Below are 18155 nucleotides of genomic sequence, written 5' to 3'. Positions count from 1 at the left end.
TGTTCCAGGGCAGGACAAAGCTCACTACTCCCTTGGGATACAAGAGCCTTTTTTCAGGTTCACCCCCAAACTGGGGGGGCTGAGAGGTGCTGAGCTCAGCATCCACAGCTTTATTGAGAGTCATGGATGCTCATTACCAATTGGATCAGGCTCTTGATGCACTAAGGGCCTGCATCTTCCCCATTTTGTAGAATCCTGATACTTCTTAAGGGATATAAATGAGAGGGCCAGATTCATGGCCCTGCAGGCTTGAGTTCTCTATCACTTACAGTATGGGGCAGTAACAGTGCTTCCCTCCTCCCCAATCCACCCTGCCTATCCCAGACCTGCAGGAACCACCACTAGGGATGAGTGGGGTTGTTCAGTCCCCAGAGCCCCTCCAGTCCTGTGAAGCCAACAGATTTGGTTAAGACTGAGCAGGAGGCCCATCCACCCTTCCCTGATGGAGGAGAGACAAGAAGAGTCCCCGGTGAAGGACCTTACAGAAAATACAGGATTGGTAGTTTGTGTACATGTCACACCACGTTCAGCAAGTTTACACGGGAGAGGGGATATGAGAGCGAGAGTCCAAGGGTAAAGTATTTGTATTCAAAGTACAACCTTCTGTTTGGGTTTAGACTCATCTTTGTTTCTGTCCCCCGCAGTGAAGCGCTGGAACAAGCCATAGAGGAGTTCACTCTTTCCTGCGCTGGGTACTGTGTGGCAACGTACGTGCTGGGCATAGGGGACCGGCACAGTGACAACATCATGATCCGGGAAACTGGCCAGGTATGGAGCATTCGCTGGCACTGGAGATCTCATTGCTGCTGTTTGTATCTTTCGCCATAGCTGTGTGCATGCCACTCCGAGAGGAATGGAAACATCCCAGTTGGTTTCTTCGTTATCTTCGGACCAGATAGTGTGGGAGCTGCTGAGGCCCAGATAAAGGGCCCAGACCTTCCAGCCCAACAGTAGAAAACGGAAAAATTCCCACTAGCTCTGCCCGTTTGTGTGGCCAAAACAAGACTTGATTTACAGGCGATTATATAGCTTCAGAATATATTTGCCCTTCTTTCTTGTGTGCCTTGATGAGCTGTGAAATAGTTCTGGACAGTGGAAATGTCAGTATTTATTAGACTAGTGTTAACACCCACTTTGTAATGACTAGGGTGCAATTCATACTTCACAGCTATTGTTCGAGGTTGTCTGCAGACTCAGGCAGAGATCATTTACACTGGCTTCCCATTTTGAAACTTTACTTTGCTATTACAAAGACTAGAGGCTTTAATGAAAGCTGAGGTCCCAAAGAAGGTAGTTACCTGTGCTGTAATTTCACTTCCCTCGGATTTTTAATGACCATTGGGTTTCAGGTCTCATCTTGAAGCTTATATGGTGTCTTTCACTTCCATTATTCCAGAGGCTGCAGGCAAAACTAGGAAGGGGAAACCCCTTTTGCCAACAGGACATGTTAGACTGTGGGGACAGTCTTGTGGGAAGGGGTGGAAGTCCTTGTTCAGTCTAGTTTGAAATGAGCCAAAGCCATAGGAAACAGCCATGTACTGGTCTATGGGAGATGAACTAGAAAGAGGCCCAGTAGATTGCTAGGTGCTATAGTCCTGTTTGAATTGCTGTTTGATGTTAGTGAGCAAGCTATCAGCTGCTGAGCTCTGAAATTCAGAGCTGTGGAAAATAAGTGGCTCTGTCTGCACTTTCTTCATGTAACACCCCCTAGATCCCTGCTTCACCTTACTGTTTTAGATGTCTGTGGTGGGACAAGTGCTGTCCTGGAAACAAGCACAGTTATTGTTGTGATGAAAGATCTTATAAAAACCTAGAGATGCCTTTGCTCTGTGAATGCAGCAGGAAGGGGGTCAACTTCGCACTCTGCATCTACGGGGCTCAAGAAACCTCTGGAGAGCTGCAGCTGCTGAGGGTTTCTTTCTGCTTGACAGAAATGACATGGAGGCCTGGGAATCTGCAAGGCTCATGGATATAAATTCTGCACAGCTTGAAAACAATCCACTTTTTGCCACTAGAGTGTGCTTGGAACCCTTTGAACAGCAGCATTGATTTGTTTATTTCAGGGTTTAGAGCAGCCTTGCAACCTGGTCACGAAAAACCTATACTCACCTAGTGAGCTCTATCTAAAAAAAACCAGCCACTTCATCGGCATGTGTAGAGTTTTGCAGCTGCGTCCAGCAGGGCATCAGCCATAATGCAGGAATCAGAATTGCCCTTCTGGAATGAATCATTGGCTCATCTAGTTTGCTATCCTGCCTCCGGCAATGACCTATTCCCGAGGCTTTAGAAGAACATAAAAATCCCCCATGTGTATCAAGTGCTGCAGGGGTAAGAATCCTTCCTGACCCAGCCAGCACTTAACTTATGCATGGACGCATTACTGGTAACACTTGTGTCCTACAAAGTAAGTACTTCCCCTGCTATCCATGGACTGACATGCAAAAGGTGGCCTAGTGTTTCCCATGAGACTCTGTCTGATTGCTTTGGAATAGAATCCTGAGTAGAGTACAGATGCCAGGCAGCCACTGGGGCCTGATCATTTTGAGTAGGTTTTTTTTATTTCGCTTGGAGAGATAAAGCACATTCTCATACAGAGAAGTGCAAGAGAGTTTAATCAGCAGAAAGCAGACACATCCCCCTAATAATTCTTTTCTCTCTTAATTCCAGCTGTTTCACATTGATTTTGGCCACTTCTTGGGGAACTTCAAGACCAAATTTGGCATTAACAGAGAACGCGTTCCTTTTATCTTAACCTACGACTTTGTGCATGTGATCCAGCAAGGGAAAACTAACAACAGTGAGAAGTTTGAAAGGTAAGCTCCACTGATCTGACTTGGGCTTTAGCAAAATGTTTTGGGGTGGATGTGTCCGTTTGTAGCAATCACTTCATCTAACAGTTGCCCCCAGATGCACACTAACAGTTTTGGACACAGAGCAACAACGTGAGTGAGGTAATATCTCTTATTTGGTGGGAGACAGACAAGCTTTTGCGCTTACACAGAGCTCTTCCTCAGGTCTGGAAAATGTGCTCAGTGTCACAGCTAAATACAAAAAGTGGAACAGATTGTTTAGCATAACTAGTTAACACAGGTTTCAAGGGACCATTCAGTGTGAAGTGGCCTGTTACCACCTCTATAGTCAAGAAGGGGAAAGAGGGAAGGTATAGATTTGTTGTTCTAAACTGTAAATCCAGTCTCTCTATTCAGTCCATGATTTTTAGTCTCCAGCAAATTTAAGCTCCCAGACTTGTCTTTTGAAGGTGTTGTGCAGGTTTCCTTTGAGGATGAGGCCTGCTAGTTTTGTGAAAAGTGTTCACCCCCAGGTAACAGGGTGTTTTTGTCTTTTATCGTTATTCAGTGAGAGTTCATTTGAGAGTGCAGTGATGGTCTGGTTTTACCCACAGAACTGTTGCTGGAGCATTTAGTGCACTGGATGAGGTACACCACATGTTGCGTTAGGCAGGCATGGGGCCCATGGACCTTGAAAGGTGTGGTGTGCGAAGTATTGATCATCATAGCAGTGGAGAAATGTCTCCAGATTTTTGCGTCTGTTTTGCTACAACACTTCCTCTTCCAACCACACAAGCAATTTAAATTTAGGGTGGGCGAATGTACTTGAGTTCAAAATGACCCAGACTACCCCTTAGCACTTGCTTGAGCTGACAAACCCTTGGGGATTATCCACTGGTATGAGTGGCTGTTTCTAAGATAATGCATTTTTAGACGATTTGGTTACAGGGCACAGCAGAGAACTGGCTTTCCCCTGCAGGAGCTCTAGCATCAAGTACTCATGTCATAAGAATTGGCTTCACTCTAGTCTCTGTCCATACCCCCATAAACACACACAGTTTGTATGTGAGAGAGACTCAGGTCTGGATTTGGGGCCAATGTGCCACTGGATTATACATACTATGAACTAAGTCTTTCTTTTCCAGCTCTCGCTAAAGCGTATTCTTTTGTTAACAAGTGGAAGCATGGGCTAGTCGAAAAACATTTGGCCAGCTGTTGGAACACCTTGTGTTCAACATAGAGGTGAAGCTTCAGCTTGGCCATGTTTTTATGCTATCATGGCTGTACTCTTACTTTAGTTGGGCTGCTTGTCTCACTTCCTCTTTGCCCCTTCTCTTCCTGCACAGATTCAGGGATTACTGTGAAAAAGCCTACATGATCCTGAGGTGCCATGGTCTTCTCTTCCTGCATTTGTTTGCACTGATGAAAGCTGCTGGCTTGCCAGAACTCAGCTGCTCTAAAGACATTCAGTATCTCAAGGTGAGGCAGGGGGTGGGAGAGGGTAGGACTAAAGGTAAGCGGTTAAGGAGTGGGAGTTAAATTGCTCCTTTCAAGTTTCGAAAGCAATGAGTAGATATTCGAGCATGCAGGAGCCAGCTGTCAGATAGCCAGCACCAGCTGGTAATTGATTCTCTACCTCATGCTGTTGCTCCCTGCTCATACTATTTAGGGTTTCTCACTCAATTCTAGGAGCTGGGACTCTGCTGGAGATTTCATTTAAATGAATGAGATTCTCAATTAATGTGGACAACAAAAAGTTCAAACTAAACTCATTATCTCTCAATTAAAAACCAATAGGTTGCTTAAGAGACCTGAAGAGTTGGCAATATTACCTGCTGCCATCCTGTCTTCCTTTTCCTTGCCCCCTGTTGCAGCCAGGTATGCTCAGTTGAAGAATCAGCTGCAGGGAGGCAGGCATAGCACTGAGTGCGTTGGCTCTCCTAGCTACCACCTTCTGTTCCCACTGTGCCTTTAAAGTGCTAAAAACCTGGTTTCCTGCAGCTGGATGAAATGGGGTTGTGTTGTAAGCTAGTGTTTAAAGGATTGTTTTCCCAGCTCCGGCATGAAAATGTAGTTTTCTTTGGGATGTAGTTTACTTTGAGAGAGCAGCCTGCCTAAAACAAAGGGGGTTGTTTGTTTCTCTGTCAGTTGGGTGGGCAGGGCCATACTAATTTCTGCCTCTTTCCTTCAGGATTCTCTAGCTTTAGGGAAAACAGATGAGGAGGCATTGAAGCACTTCAGACTCAAATTTAATGAAGCCCTGCGAGAGAGCTGGAAAACCAAGGTGAACTGGTTGGCACACAATGTATCCAAAGATAATAGACAGTAGAGCAACCAAAATAGCCCTTGTGTGGTCCAGGTGAATGTAACAGCAATAGACAGACAGTAAAGACTGCTGAATGTTGCCATGTTGAAGATCAGCACCTGCACCTCTACAGATCAAGTGTTTGCGAAGAGTCTACCTAACCAACAGCTGCATAATCCCATTCTAGATCTCTAGGGCAGAAGGGGGACAGCATGAGGCAATAAAATTACTGTACACACTGAAAGGTAGGTGTATGTGAAGCTTGCAAATGTAAGTTCTTAAGTATGCAGTCCATCATTTAAGGGTGGAGGTGAGGCTGTTGTGCTAGTTCAGTACATTCCTCACCCACTGCTCATTTTTAGGGATGTGGAGCTGTGCTCAGAGAGGCTGTAATTTGGCCAGTGGCATATCAGCTTTTTAAAGCCAGACTAGAATAGCACTAGCAGTGAAAATAGCATGTTGGTGCATCTGAACTTCAGTCTCTCTCTCTGTAATCACAGTGGAAGGTGCTGCTAGGCAATACTTTTTCTAGTTGAAGATTTCACCAGCTTGCCCCCCCCCCGCCCTTTTCAGGGATGTATTTTTAGAAACGGGTATACCATCTTGTGACACTTTATTGACAGTCGGAAGATAATGTTACCAAGCTCTAATATATAAAACGACACAGTAGGTGGGAAACATCACCATAGATCCACCTTCAGCCTGGCTTGTTGATGAACGAGAGAAGACGGGTGGTGCCACCTCACCCACTGAAGGTAGAAGATGCACTGTCCATATACAGGGTGATGGCAGTGGATAGAACCAGGAAAGTGGCACCTTCAGTTTATGCGGTGATACAGTATTCTGAAGCATTTTTGTTTACATTAGCTCAGACCCTGCTCTAGTTTTGTAAGGGTATGATGCAGCACGTTAGTTGCATCTATTTTGTTTTTAAGAGTGCAATAGATAGCAGGTGTACACCACACCAAACAAGCAGGCACTAAAGTGCTTTCTGTCTAATCAGTCTACAATGGGGTCATGGCAGTCTTGCAGAATTCATCTCATCTGCAATGAATAAAAATAACTTAGGTTTTTCCCCCCTCACTTCAGTTGTGGAATAACTACAAAATTGTTAACACCATCTTGTATAGCAAAATCATAGCCTAAATCGGGTAAGCAAAGATCCAGTCAAAGCAAACGTATCTAACAGTGGTTTCAGCCGCTTTCAAATGAAGGTTATTATCTTTTGTAAATAAGTCCAAGACACAAGTTACATTCTTTTTAAAGTGATGAAATTACCTTTTACTTTGATACTTATTTATTTAGAAAGGTATTCATGATCTTATTGTGTATGTGCCCTCTGAAAAAATGAATTTATTTTTTTAAGCCATGGTATGGTTCTGCAACAAGAGAATGTTTACATGATGATTGATTTTTTCAGTTACCTTCAATCTGTGATTAGGTGCACTTTTGGTAAGTCTAAAAATAAAATGTTTAAGTTGTATACTAGTCCTGGCAAAATCTTTCCCTCACTTTAGGCATTAAAGTCAAACTGTAGCCATTTAAAACATGGATAGTTAGTTATCATTTGACTCATCAACTTTGTACCATTCAGAAAGCATAGCAAGCAGATTTTAGAACCAGAAATTTATTGTAGCTTAGACTTTTTGGACTGACTTATTACCAATATACAGATCTGAAAAGTTACATCCACACTGGCTACAAACTGCATCAAAGTTTACAGCCTTTCAGCATTAGCATTCAATCATGATCAGTTTTAGTCTAAAATACAGCAGCTACAGTATATGGAAGAATAAGTCTTCTACACATTGACATTAACACAGGACAACTGTCAGACATAAGTTAAAAGTTCCCCAGTTTACTTAAAACTAATAGTTATGTTACCACATAAAAGTAGTCAAACCCATTTCCCCATTTTAGAAATCTAAAATTTTACATTAAAAAACAGTAAGTAGATTGTGTGGGTTCTCTCCCCTGCTTTCAGGTCCATCATTATTGTAAAAGGCACTCCAGAGTCAAGCTTTACCCCAGATAAACCCACATGTAGGTCCTGTTTCACACACTGGGAGGCAAGATGTGTAGTAGGTAAGAATAGGTCTGCTCTGAAAAGATATAGAAGTAGCTGGGTCTACTTTTCCTTCAGTTGTTCACACCCATTGCTGTCTGCCCTTCCCCCCAACAGTCACCTTTATACCTGCTCAAGGAACAACTGGAAACTATTCAACATTTACCACTACTGGGGTGGAAGCTGAGCCACTAACCTGTTTTAATCCATGTACACCAACAGATTACATGCAATATCAAAATCTGGAACTCTGCTACCATAATGAGTGAATGGAGTTCTAATTTCACATTGCAAGCAAATCAAGTTACCTTTCAACCCACCTCCAAATGTCAAATTGAATAAGCAGATATACATAAGACAAGGCTCTGAATAAGACCAAAAGTATTAAATAGAGAACAAGACCTGCCTTACGAAAAATCTAGCACTCACCACCATGGGGTCATAACTTACTTTTCGTACCGTTCAGCCATTCCTTTAAGTAAGTAGTCGTTTGCACTTCCAAGTTAGAGGTCTTTGATCAGAAAATCAGCCTGCCATGTCTTGGAACAATAATCTTAACTCGATTTACATGGTTTGCTGGTTGGATAATATATGCCATAATTTCATCAGCAGGAAAACAGATTTACTAAGTGTAAACAAAAGGTTTAAATACACCAACAGTCCAGATTACTGTACAAGGAGCTACAGGGACTAAGCAAGAGTGTGTTGAATAGGAATGATGCCAACTATGCCCACCCATGCCCTAAATTAGAAAAGTTCACAACCCAAAAAATAAAATCCCTATCTAGACTGGTAGCCAAGGTGCATGTGTACACAGGTCTCAGACTTTTCAGCTTCAGTTACCATTATTACAAACAACTGAATAACATGCCCTGCCAGCAATGCGACCAGCGAGCATCAGCCTTGGACTACAACCAGCCCCACTCTAATTAACAGAATATCAATAGCAAAATTTCTTCCTCTCCATTTAGTAATCCTTACACTGAAATAAGCGAAGAATCAAAACTTAAACTGTACTAGGCAGTACAGTTGAAATTCTGAAAAACCTTTACAGTTGCAAGCTTGTCTGTTCTCTCCATAAAACAAAGTGGGGAGGAGGGGAAGAAAGTAACAGCAGGGCTGGAGTGAACACAGCAGTCAAGGCCAATGACACTGCATTATTAATACATCTACACTAGATAACTGTGCCTGTGCTCCTGCTGCAATAGTTATGCAACTTGTATTATTTCATGCTTCATGATTTTTACCTTAGCGTGTTTTAAACCCCAGTCCCTGTTTTCACTACCACAAATGACATAATTCAATATATTTACAAAATATTCAAAGAGAGTCATTCTACATATTAACCTCATTCTGCCACTTTACACATGCACTAGTTTGGGGGAAAAAATTCACCAGCTGAAATAAGCAACTTTACCCTTTGTCAACAAGTGACCTTTGCATCTTTCAGAAAGAATAAGATGAATCAAGCCAAAGTTGTTTCACCAGGGGAAAAAAAAAAAAAAAAAAAAAAGTGTCCAGAAACTCATGTGCAATGGCTACACATCTGTAGAGTCACTTAGCTGAGATGACATGAAGAAAAAAGTGCAAGGTGGTTCGTCACATAGTGTAAAAAATCCAGTCACTGAGGGGCAGGTGAGGGAGGAGAGGTGCTAACTACGGTTCTAGAGACAGCATTAGGAACTAGCCAATATAACACACATATTGGGATGTGTTGGTTGGCTCTACTGGCCAAAATGACTTTTTTACACCATGGATCCTTGATGGAGAGGGTTACAGTGAAGTCTTCTAGAGCAAAAACAAAGGGAACAGCTGGAATCAATAGCTGAGTGTAGAGTCATCCCATTCCAGCTGTTGCTGTCTGTTAACATTCTGTTGGTCCTCTTCCTGCTCCCCTTCCTCCTCCTCACTGCTTTCAGACTCTGCACTAGTGATATCATCTTCTTCCTCTCCATCTTCACTTTCTTCTTCCTCCTCCTCCTCCTCACTGCTGTGCTGGTCCTCATATGTCTGTCAGACACAAATTAGCCATTGACTTTTCTAGCTGCCTACAGGCTCCTATCCTTTTATACGCTACCTTCATTGGGAGTTGTGAATGCTCAATACTCAGCTGGCTATTGTCAAAAGTAAAGTGGCTCTGAAGTAGTTCTGTGATTTCAGAAAGTTACTAGCCAGTCTTGTCCCTGTTTAGTATAAATACATTCCCAAAGGTCATCCAGTGCTTTGAAGAGAGTACTATTGAAATAGGATCCTTTGGTGTGAACATAGCAGCAGCATTAGTGGTTTAAAGTGTTTCTGCTCTCCCCCCCTCTTTTTTTTTTTTTAATATCAAAAAGTATCAGAAGTTAACTGAAGTAGAAATGATCCCAAAAACTAACTGCGTCAAACCAGGACGAGAGCAAGAATAACTCAATGGAAAAAGCTGATGTGGTGGGGGTTTATTGTAAGGAATATACTGAAGGAGCCAGTGATACTTTATTTACAGTCTGGCATAACACACAGGTACTTTTTGAGCAGTTTATTGCCATCAAGCCACACCCAACAGATCACAAGAAACATGGCTGCTCCTCACACAACGTACTGTCAACCTGTGGCACTCTCTGCTAGAGGACGTTGTGAAGGCCAAGACTATACTAGGGTTCAAAAAAGAACTAGACAAAGTCATGGAGGATAGCTCCATCAATGGCTATTAGCCAGAATGGGCAAGGATGGTATCCCTAGCCTCTGTTTGCCAGAAGCTGGGAATGGGTGACAGGGGATGGATCGCTTGATGATTACCTGTTCTGTTCATTCCCTCTGGGGCACCTGGCATTGGCCACTGTTGGAGGACAGGATACTGGGCTAGATGGACCTTTGGTCTGACCCAGTATAGCAGTTCTTATGTCCTCTTTCTGAGGAATGGATTCAAATTTTCCCTGTGGCATTAAACTTGTTGCGGCAGTACCCCCTTTCTAGATCTATCCTGCTCTGACAGTCATGCATGTTTGACAGATTGGAAAGCACTATTTGTAAAAAAGGACTAAGGGTTCTGTCTGCTCTGCAGGAAAAGATGTGATTGTATTACTAGTGGGCATACCTAGGCTAGCTTTAATCTAGCTAGCACAGGTAACAGCCGTAGCGTGGACGTGGTGGCACAGGCTTCAGCACAGACTAGCAACAGTTACATACAAACGTCCCCAGCAGGCTTTTTGTTCTGATTACTAGGCTGTGCTGAAGCCTGTGCAACCATGTCCACACTATTACATGTGCTTCCTAGCTTAAAGCTAGCCTAGGTATGCCCACCAGTAATACAATCACTCCATCAATTGTAATGTAACATAATCCTGGGACACAAGCCTTACCTCCATAGGATTCACAGTAATGGTCAAGGCAGAGTCATCCCAATCCATCTCATTTTCCTTTCCAGTATCCTGGTCACGCATTGTTCTCTGATGCGCAGCTCGGATTCGGAACACACCCAGAATAATCATGAAAACCAGGAAACTGACACACACGACAATGACAACAGTAGCAGTACTTGGAACAACTGTGACAAGAAAAAGGAAGTTTAACAATAATCATACTAATACACACAGTACTTACAATTTTTTCAAATATTAACCACATATTACAGATGAGTAAACTGAGGCAAATTTATCCACAATCACAGAATAAACCAGTAGGAAACTAAGGACAAAAACAGACATTCCTGGCTCCCAGTCCTCTGGTGAGACTGCTAAACTAGTAAGTTTCTTTATTGGTGGCACAGTCCAATGGGCTGGATTCATACCTTGCTCAGGTAAGAAGTGAAGAGTTTGGTGCTATTAATCTAGTCTGATGAAGGAATGTTGACAAAATAAATGCAGTTTCACTAGGATTGCTCAGGCTCATTGCTCAGCATCTGCTCAGGAGCCAGAGGTATGCCAGTACTTACAGGCCTAGGACCAAGCTGCATGGCAGAACAGAACCAGGCCTATTATGCTCAACTGGTGCTTTTATATAGATACTGAAATCAGTCAAACAAGGACTATGACGAATAAGTATAACTGCATCAATCTGAAAGAAGATCAGCCACCAATTAAAAATTTACTATGAAGGCTCCTTTCTTCAAAGCCTATTGCTTTCCTCCCACATGCACCACTGGAACATTAAACAATTCACACCAAGTTAAAACATAGTGGAGGAATGGCAGATTTCCTCAATGGAATAACGAGATAACTGGCTCTGTGGATGAGGGGAAAGCAGGGGACATGTTATTCCTTGATTTTAGCAAAGCTTTTGGCACAATCTCCCACAGTATTCTTGCCAGCAAGTTAAAGAAGTATGGGCTGGATGAATGGACTATAAGGTGGATAGAAAGCTGGTTAGATCGTCGGGCTCAACGGGTAGTGATCAATGGCTCCATGTCTAGTTGGCAGCCAGTATGAAGCGGAGTGCCCCGAGGGTCAGTCCTGGGGCCGATTTTGTTCAGTATCTTCATTAATGATCTGGAGGATGGCGTGGATTGCACCCTCAGCAAGTTTGCAGATGACACTAAACTGGGAGGAGAGGTAGATACGCTGGAGGGTAGGGATAGGATACAGAGGGACCTAGACAAATTAGAGGACTGGGCCAAAAGAAATCTGATGAGGTTCAACAAGGACAAGTGCAGAGTCCTGCACTTAGGACGGAAGAATCCCATGCACCGCTACAGACTAGGGACCAAATGGCTCTGCAGCAGTTCTGTAGAAAAGGACCTGGGGTTACAGTGGACGAGAAGCTGGATATGAGTCAACAGTGTGCCCTTGTTGCCAAGAAGGCCAATGGCATTTTGGGAGGTATAAGTAGGGGCACTGCCAGCAGATCGAGGGATGTGATCGTTCCCCTCTATTCAACATTGGTGAGGCCTCCTCTGGAGTACTGTGTCCAGTTTTGGGCCCCACACTACAAGAAGGATGTGGAAAAACTGGAAAATGTCCAGCGGAGGGCAACCAAAATGATTAGGGGACTGGAACACATGAGTTATGAGGAGAGGCTGAGAGAACTGGGATTGTTTAGTCTGCGGAAGAGAAGAATGAGGGGGGATTTGATAGCTGCTTTCAACTACCTGAAAGGGGGTTCCAAAGAGGATGGATCTAGACTGTTCTCAATGGTAACAGATGACAGAACGAGGAGTAGTGGTCTCAAGTTGCAGTGGGGGAGGTTTAGGTTGGATATTAGGAAAAAAATTTTCACTAGGAGGGTGGTGAAGCACTGGAATGTGTTACCAAGAGAGGTGGTGGAATGTCCTTCCTTTGAAGTTTTTAAGGTCAGGCTTGACAAAGCCCTGGCTGGGATGATTTAGTTGGGGATCGGTCCTGCTTTGAGCAGGGGGTTGGACTAGATGACCTCCTGAGGTCCCTTCCAACCCTGATATTCTATGAATAAAAAGTCAGTGTTCAGAGAAATCTGTTCCCCAGTTCCTTTATGTAGGTCCTTATACAGCACCCACTGCAGTGTTCTGTATTCCAAAATTACCAAGTCAGGAAGGGCTGGACTTTGTTTGTGTCATTAGATTGGCATTTTCTAGATCTCTAGCAGGCTGTTCCCTCCTGAGCGGAGAACAGAAGAGGACTTCGCATTTTAGAGAGCGTTAAAGTTAATAGCTGTGTAGATTATTAGTTTAATTTGCTGGCTGTCTCTGGAAAGGCACCCCAAGAAACTCCAACCCTCTGCAGCAAGAAGCCACAGAGTCGGGCCCCCAGTTTAAAAAAAAAAAAAAAAAATCAATTGGAGTTAAGTGACTGACCGTCCTTACCTGAAAAGGGGTGGGGGTTAGCTAGGTTGTGACCAGAGAGGTCAACAAACGTGTGATGCACTGGATGAACAAACTGTGGTTGCATAGCTATATGATTTGCATGGTCAACTGGGTTAGCTGTATGGATAACATTCACCTGAAAACAAAAAGGAAAAAATAATGTAGGGAAATAAGCAGCTTGTTTATGCACTTGGTTCAAGTAGATGGGATCCAGTTCCTGTGTGTTAGTATCTATCCCCCTCAAAACAAAATACAACACAACACCAACCAGCACAGATCTGTCACAGGCCCACCCCATATCCAACCCCCCTGCTCCCCACCCCCTTACCATGCTGCTCAGAGCAGCAGGAGCTTGCAGCCCCACCACCTGGCTGGAGCCAGCCGTGCTGCCCGGCAGAAGCAGCAGGCCAGAGCGGTGGCAGCGCAGCAAGCTGAGGGTGTGGGGGAGGGAGGACAGCAGGGGAGGGGTCGGGGGCTAGCCTCCCGGGCCAGGGGCTGGGCTGGACAGTCTCACAGGCTGGATGTGGCCCGCAGGCCATAGTTTGCCCACTTCTGGTGTAGGATCACCTTCAGTTAACAGCAATGGGTAAACAGCAGGTCACAGACAAAACATTGAGAGACTCAGATTCTTTGGAACTCCAGAGACCATTTAAAAAAACATTTAACAGAGGTTCTGAAGAGCTGGTTCATTAAGTTAGGCTCAGCTACAAGTTCAGCACATTTCATGTTTTGGTGAGCTTCCCTTTCCTCTCCACCAATGCATTGCTAAGCGTATCCTTCTCTGTAATGGGGAGTAGTGACTAGACAGATGTGGTGCATGGCCAGCTGCACAACAGGAAGAGGGGAAAAATAGTAAATGACAAGGAAGCATTTCCAAGGACGGCATTTCCAGTTTGCTGAATTGTAAAGATCCTGGATCAAAGTTTATAGTACTTCCTCAGGAAGCATAGCCATGTTAGCTACTCATGCAATTTCTGCTCCTCGATGGGGAAAGGGAAGTGGGGGATGGTTATCAAATGCTGGCTAGTCAGATTTAACTGCACTGTCTTCGCATAGGCTGATTTTTAAAAGTGCAGCTTATGAAATTCAAGTTTACGATGGACAGATATACAGATATGCAACAATGGCTCTCAATACAACAATAACTTCATGTTGCAGCAAATATCAAGATCATCACTCAGAGGACCTATTGATGAATTTTGGTGTATATTTACACTGAGGGTTAGTTAACCTCGATGTTCACATCAACAGCAGGACTCATTAATTCATATTCTTCTATAGATACTGTGTAGCTTTAAGCTTCTTTCCCAGTGTAAACATGGAGGGCAATAATAATTTTTATTTCAAGTAGTTCCTCCTGTCACTCAGGATTAGTCTTCCTGGTAACCCCTGTGTCATGCAAGCAAGACAGTAGTAAGCCCCATTGCAAGAAAAAAAATAGAGTAATTTACAGAATCACAGAAATTAGAGTTGGAAAAGACTTCTCAAGTCCATTTCCTTAGGGCCAATGCAGCATTGTTCCCAACAGTCCATTTTCTAGTGTCCCACCTCCCCATCCAGCCTCTTCCCCACTTACTCCCCTTAACTGCATTCCATATAGTAGGATACACACGGAGTCCCAACTCCAAGTGATGCACAGACCAGATCATATGGAGTTGGAATCAGTGAAGGCAACTTTCAGATTGACAACCCATTAAAACATAGCCTAACACACCCTAGTCTACTCTGATGACGTAATATTTAGAAAGCAGAGATCCAACCAGTTACTGATCAATTTCTTGAAGCATTAACTTTCATCTATGCAGGCTCTGACCACTTTCAAAAGGGATGAGATTAGCTCACATACCTCCACTTTAAATTCATTGCTGACATAGCGACCATTAAGCTCAGAACAGACCAACTTGAACTTTCGGTCAAACAGGGAGACAGTGTGCCAGTTTCTATAGCGTATCAAGTGCAAAACCTCCTCATAGCTGGCCATAGTATCAACACCTGGGAGGATAAAAAAAAAAGCCAGCTACTTGTCAGAACTATAGACTTGGGGTTTTGGGGTGGGGGAAGGAGATGGGGCAGGACAAAAAGTTTTCATTCACTTAAATATTTCACTTAGTAAGCACACAAATACACAGTTCCTGTTCTCATTTGCCTCAAACCCTTCCCAGCACAAGGCCAAAGGTGGCAACCCCTTACCTGTGATGATCATGCCAAGGTTGGAGCTGCTCATCTCAATGCCCTTCTGCTGTAACTGTGTCATGTCAACCTCGAGGCTTTCCTGCTCCTGATTTAGCTCCTCTCCTAGCACTGTGACCTCACATGTATCCAAGTTGTGCATGATTTCCTCTGATACCAAAGATTCTTGGACTGAAGGAGGACATGGAAGCCAAAGAAATAAGCAGAAAGGCCAAAGGCAAAGTGGAAGGAGCTGTCGTAAGCAGCTATAATTCTTCCCTTCTGACTATGTACGATGATTTGGCCATGAAGAATGATCTAGGTGTAAGACTGAATTCTCATTTAAGAAACCACACCCAAAAAGCATTCTCTCCCTTGGAGAAGAAACAGTCTAAGACTGTTCTCACTTCTGACTGAAGTTCTACAGGCCCAGGGGAAGAACAGCATGCCCACCCTCTCACCCAGCCCTGCCTTCCCACTCTCTTCCTGCTGCAACAAAAAGACAGTATCATGAAGAATTTGACAGCTACCCCCTCTGTTCTGTGCTACAGTGGGGATATCCACACACGGAGGGCCGTCCCCACACTGCAGAGAATTTGCGGGACAGGGACAGATTCCACAACCAGGTTAGTAATCCAGTTTGTTACCTGTAGGATCCTCATCTCCCTCTCCCTCTGGTTCCACCTCCCGAGTGATGGTGCTGATTATGCGAAGCTCAGGGAAGAGAGAAACTCCCTCTGGACTCTCAAACTCTGAGGCAGAACGGGCAAAATGGTTGATGCCACTCAAGCTGATCTTGGGTTCCTCAGGCTGCAAGACCATTATATACCCATCCACAAAGGGAATGGCAATGCAGGCTTCTTCATTGAAACACCTACAAAAGATACAACAGCTGTTTGTTTAACTGTGCAAGACAGGCTTAAAGGAGAGGCAGTTATACACTGCAGTGGCAATTAAATAGTTAAAATACTACAAAACATTTCAACCATTTAATTAAATCCCATATATATAAGCTCTGTCTCAGACCCAAGGGTCCTATAATAAATCCATCAATTGTGTTGGAAATGTAGATCACCACTACCACCCCCTCAAAGGGAACAATGTTAAAATGAATTTTTGCTCATAGAGAACATTTTGCCCCATTTTCTGGGCTATGACTAACATCCACAGATTATGCCACTAGGTAAGGCTGCAATACTGGAGAAGTCCTCACAGTGCACACTTGCAATGATCACAACCAAGACTGACCAACTAGGAAAAATGAAAATCAAACCAGACACTAAGGAAATAACTAACCAGAAATAAATTGAGTAGAAATATAAATAAGACTCGAAATGATGGGTGACATGCCTACTAACATGGCCTAGAGAACCTTGGTCATTAAAGTGGCCAAATGATGCTTTTTTGTTTCATGAAAATACAGATGGATTTAGATGCCTAACTACATAATGGTTCATAATTCACAATTTCATATGCTCTGATGCAAACCCAGGAGAAACTGTTTGTGAAGGTTTTTTACACCGGAGCATTCCAAGTTTTATTTTGGGATACTGAGTACGTTCAAACCCAAAACTTGTGTAGGAAGCCAGGAAAATGCATACCCAATGAGAAACAATGCCAAGACAAGAGCTCTGTTTAAGTGTCCAAACAGCATAGCAGTTCCTTTCAACAAACCATCTCATACAGATGCTTGTAGACAGCCACTAGCTGAATCAATGGCCTATAGATTACCAGCATACTCAGAAATATTGTGCATTCTTGTCACCATGAAAAGTCCTGAAGAATGACAGAATACATCCAAAATAGCCTTTTCCTTTTTTTTTAAGTTACCATTTTCCAGCCTGACTCTGGTCACCCCCCTCTGATCAGTGTCTTCAAAGTCATCTGAAACAAGCCTGGAGAAGTTCTGACAGCAATGCTAACAAATATGTAATAGCTCAAGGCACTTAAGGCTGCTGTTCACAGCAAAAAGAGATTCTGTCCCAAAACACTAGTCCAGAAGTTTCATTTGACTTAAGCGGGAATTGCAGGTACCTAACACCTATTTTAAAAAAAAAAAAAAAAGGTCAGACCACTTGTTTAGGTGCCTAGATACAGATTTGGGCACTTAAATTTGAACACTTTGGCCATAATCAGCATCAAATATCTTACTTTACATCTAGAACAACATTTATTGATCCCTGGATCAGATCCCCCAAAAATGTTACAATACCAATGATATCTAATCAACAGTCCCAAGAAACAGATCAGGATTTTTATGTAACAGAATAAATTTGGTATTGGTAACTGTTCTAAGGTCTGATTCAAAGCCCACTTAAATCACTGGGAAGATTCCCTTTCACCTCAGTACTCAAGGCTCATGAACAAAGCTTCACAAGTAAAGGTCTGCATTAGTGACCATGTCAATGGCATTGCACTAAAGAATTTTGTTCTAGTTTATTTCTCCAAGTCCCCAATATCCTTATGTATAGATGCATTTTTCTGCACTAGGACATACTTGACATTGCTGGTGATTTTGAGCCTCCGGATTCCAGGTGTTGGGAACTGGCGGGAATTCAGGTAGGAAATATGCTGCATGGCTTTGTCAAACCTGTCAATATCATCCCCTTCCAAGGTCAATGTTGACTGGCTGGGATTCACATTAATCTGAAACCATTCCAAAGAGCAGAAGAAAAATGAAAAAAAAAAAGAGATCCAAGTACCAATGTGCTAGAATAATTAAACCAAAAAGCTCAGCACTGCTTAAACTATTAAGCACTGAGATAATTAGCATTTGTATTCAAAGCAGAAAGAATCATTAGTCACTGGCTTTACAACTCAGTTTAACTTCCCCAATTAGCCTAAAAGTTTAAATCAAACATTTACAGTATTTCATTATCCAAGAAAAATTCCAGGAATTTGGAACAATGTTGTCACTCTAGTCATCCGAAAGAGATATAGCTAACAAGTCAGGAAAACGTAGCCTTGTTCTCACAGGCCTTGCTACTGAAATAAAATACCTACTCATAAATGAGACCTATTATGTTAAGTTGTTTTGTTAGGCTCCATACATGTGCGCTTATGCATCCATTT

The 18155-nt window shown here is 43.2% G+C and overlaps 2 protein-coding genes across 8 annotated transcripts in view; one reads left to right on the top strand and one right to left on the bottom strand.

The window, feature by feature from the left end:
• Window positions 1-6577, top strand: part of PIK3CD (phosphatidylinositol-4,5-bisphosphate 3-kinase catalytic subunit delta) — a 66224-nt gene extending 59647 nt beyond the window's left edge. For all 4 annotated transcript variants that reach the window (XM_037881471.2, XM_037881470.2, XM_043531591.1 and 1 more), the window contains 4 exons: window positions 645-768; window positions 2668-2813; window positions 4136-4268; window positions 4981-6577. In XM_037881471.2, the coding sequence (XP_037737399.1) occupies window positions 645-768; window positions 2668-2813; window positions 4136-4268; window positions 4981-5118 (541 nt within the window). In that variant the 3' untranslated portion in view covers window positions 5119-6577. The remainder of the gene's footprint in view (window positions 1-644; window positions 769-2667; window positions 2814-4135; window positions 4269-4980) is intronic.
• Window positions 6578-6705: 128 nt separating this feature from the next.
• CLSTN1 (calsyntenin 1) overlaps window positions 6706-18155 on the bottom strand; it is a 61610-nt gene continuing 50160 nt past the window's right edge. For all 4 annotated transcript variants that reach the window (XM_037881477.2, XM_037881475.2, XM_037881474.2 and 1 more), the window contains 7 exons: window positions 17581-17729; window positions 15731-15957; window positions 15105-15275; window positions 14761-14906; window positions 12915-13050; window positions 10501-10685; window positions 6706-9169 (listed from right to left, as the gene is read on the bottom strand). In XM_037881477.2, the coding sequence (XP_037737405.1) occupies window positions 8978-9169; window positions 10501-10685; window positions 12915-13050; window positions 14761-14906; window positions 15105-15275; window positions 15731-15957; window positions 17581-17729 (1206 nt within the window). In that variant the 3' untranslated portion in view covers window positions 6706-8977. The remainder of the gene's footprint in view (window positions 9170-10500; window positions 10686-12914; window positions 13051-14760; window positions 14907-15104; window positions 15276-15730; window positions 15958-17580; window positions 17730-18155) is intronic.

This window comes from Chelonia mydas, chromosome 18 (genome assembly GCF_015237465.2).
Source record: "Chelonia mydas isolate rCheMyd1 chromosome 18, rCheMyd1.pri.v2, whole genome shotgun sequence".
Taxonomy (NCBI): Eukaryota; Metazoa; Chordata; order Testudines; family Cheloniidae; genus Chelonia; species Chelonia mydas.
The sequence above is the reverse complement of the archived record's forward strand: the minus strand, read 5'-3'. Positions and strand labels throughout refer to the sequence as shown.